At 40.4% G+C, this 775-nt stretch overlaps 1 protein-coding gene across 1 annotated transcript in view; it reads left to right on the forward strand.

Annotated features, from left to right (window-relative positions):
* The window catches only part of LOC119582027 (probable ATP-dependent RNA helicase DDX46), a gene marked incomplete at its 5' end in the record, with an annotated part of 8,698 nt that overhangs the window by 1,526 nt on the left and 6,397 nt on the right, over positions 1–775 (forward strand). Inside the window, 2 exon segments of the mRNA XM_037930237.1 lie at positions 99–279; positions 492–730. Coding sequence (XP_037786165.1) covers positions 99–279; positions 492–730 — 420 coding nt within the window.

The raw sequence follows: 775 nt of genomic DNA on the forward strand, positions 1-775 counted from the left end.
CCTAAGGTTTAACAAAGGGTATGAAATCATAAATGCAAATTTTCACTGCCTTCATTTATGAGAATCTGTTTTTCACATCAATCTCTTCCAATCTACAGGCCATTCCTGCAATCATGAAAGGCAGGGATGTGATTGGCATTGCCAAGACAGGGTCAGGGAAGACCCTAGCCTTCCTTCTGCCTATGTTCCGCCACATCGTGGACCAGCCTCCCCTCGAGGACACAGACGGACCCATAGCCATCATCATGACCCCGACAAGGGAGCTATGCATGCAGATAGGTTAGTGGGCAGATGGAACAGTTTTTCATTGATAAAGATTTTTAGATACTAGTTTGGTGTATAGTTTGGGCTTTTTCAAATATTGTGCTCTTCTAAATTTTTGAGTCATTTCATTATAGGGAATTTTGTTTTGTAAATGAATCAGCTGTGGTGTTTAGTGGATAAAATAATATGATAAAATGTTTTTCCTAATTTCATGCTCCTGTTCACAGGAAAGGAATGCAAAAAGTTTGCAAAGAACAATCTGAGAGTTTGCTGTGTATATGGAGGCACAGGAATTTCAGAACAAATTGCTGAGCTGAAACGTGGGGCAGAAATCATTGTCTGCACTCCTGGCCGGATGATTGATATGTTAGCAGCAAACAGTGGCAGAGTGACCAACCTTCGGAGAGTGACATATGTTGTCCTTGATGAGGCAGATCGCATGTTTGATCTAGGTTTTGAACCACAGGTTTGTGTACATTGTCATTATATAAAGCATTGTTTCATATATATA

The sequence above is a fragment of the Penaeus monodon genome, chromosome 15 (genome assembly GCF_015228065.2).
Source record: "Penaeus monodon isolate SGIC_2016 chromosome 15, NSTDA_Pmon_1, whole genome shotgun sequence".
In the NCBI taxonomy this organism is placed as follows: domain Eukaryota; kingdom Metazoa; phylum Arthropoda; class Malacostraca; order Decapoda; family Penaeidae; genus Penaeus; species Penaeus monodon.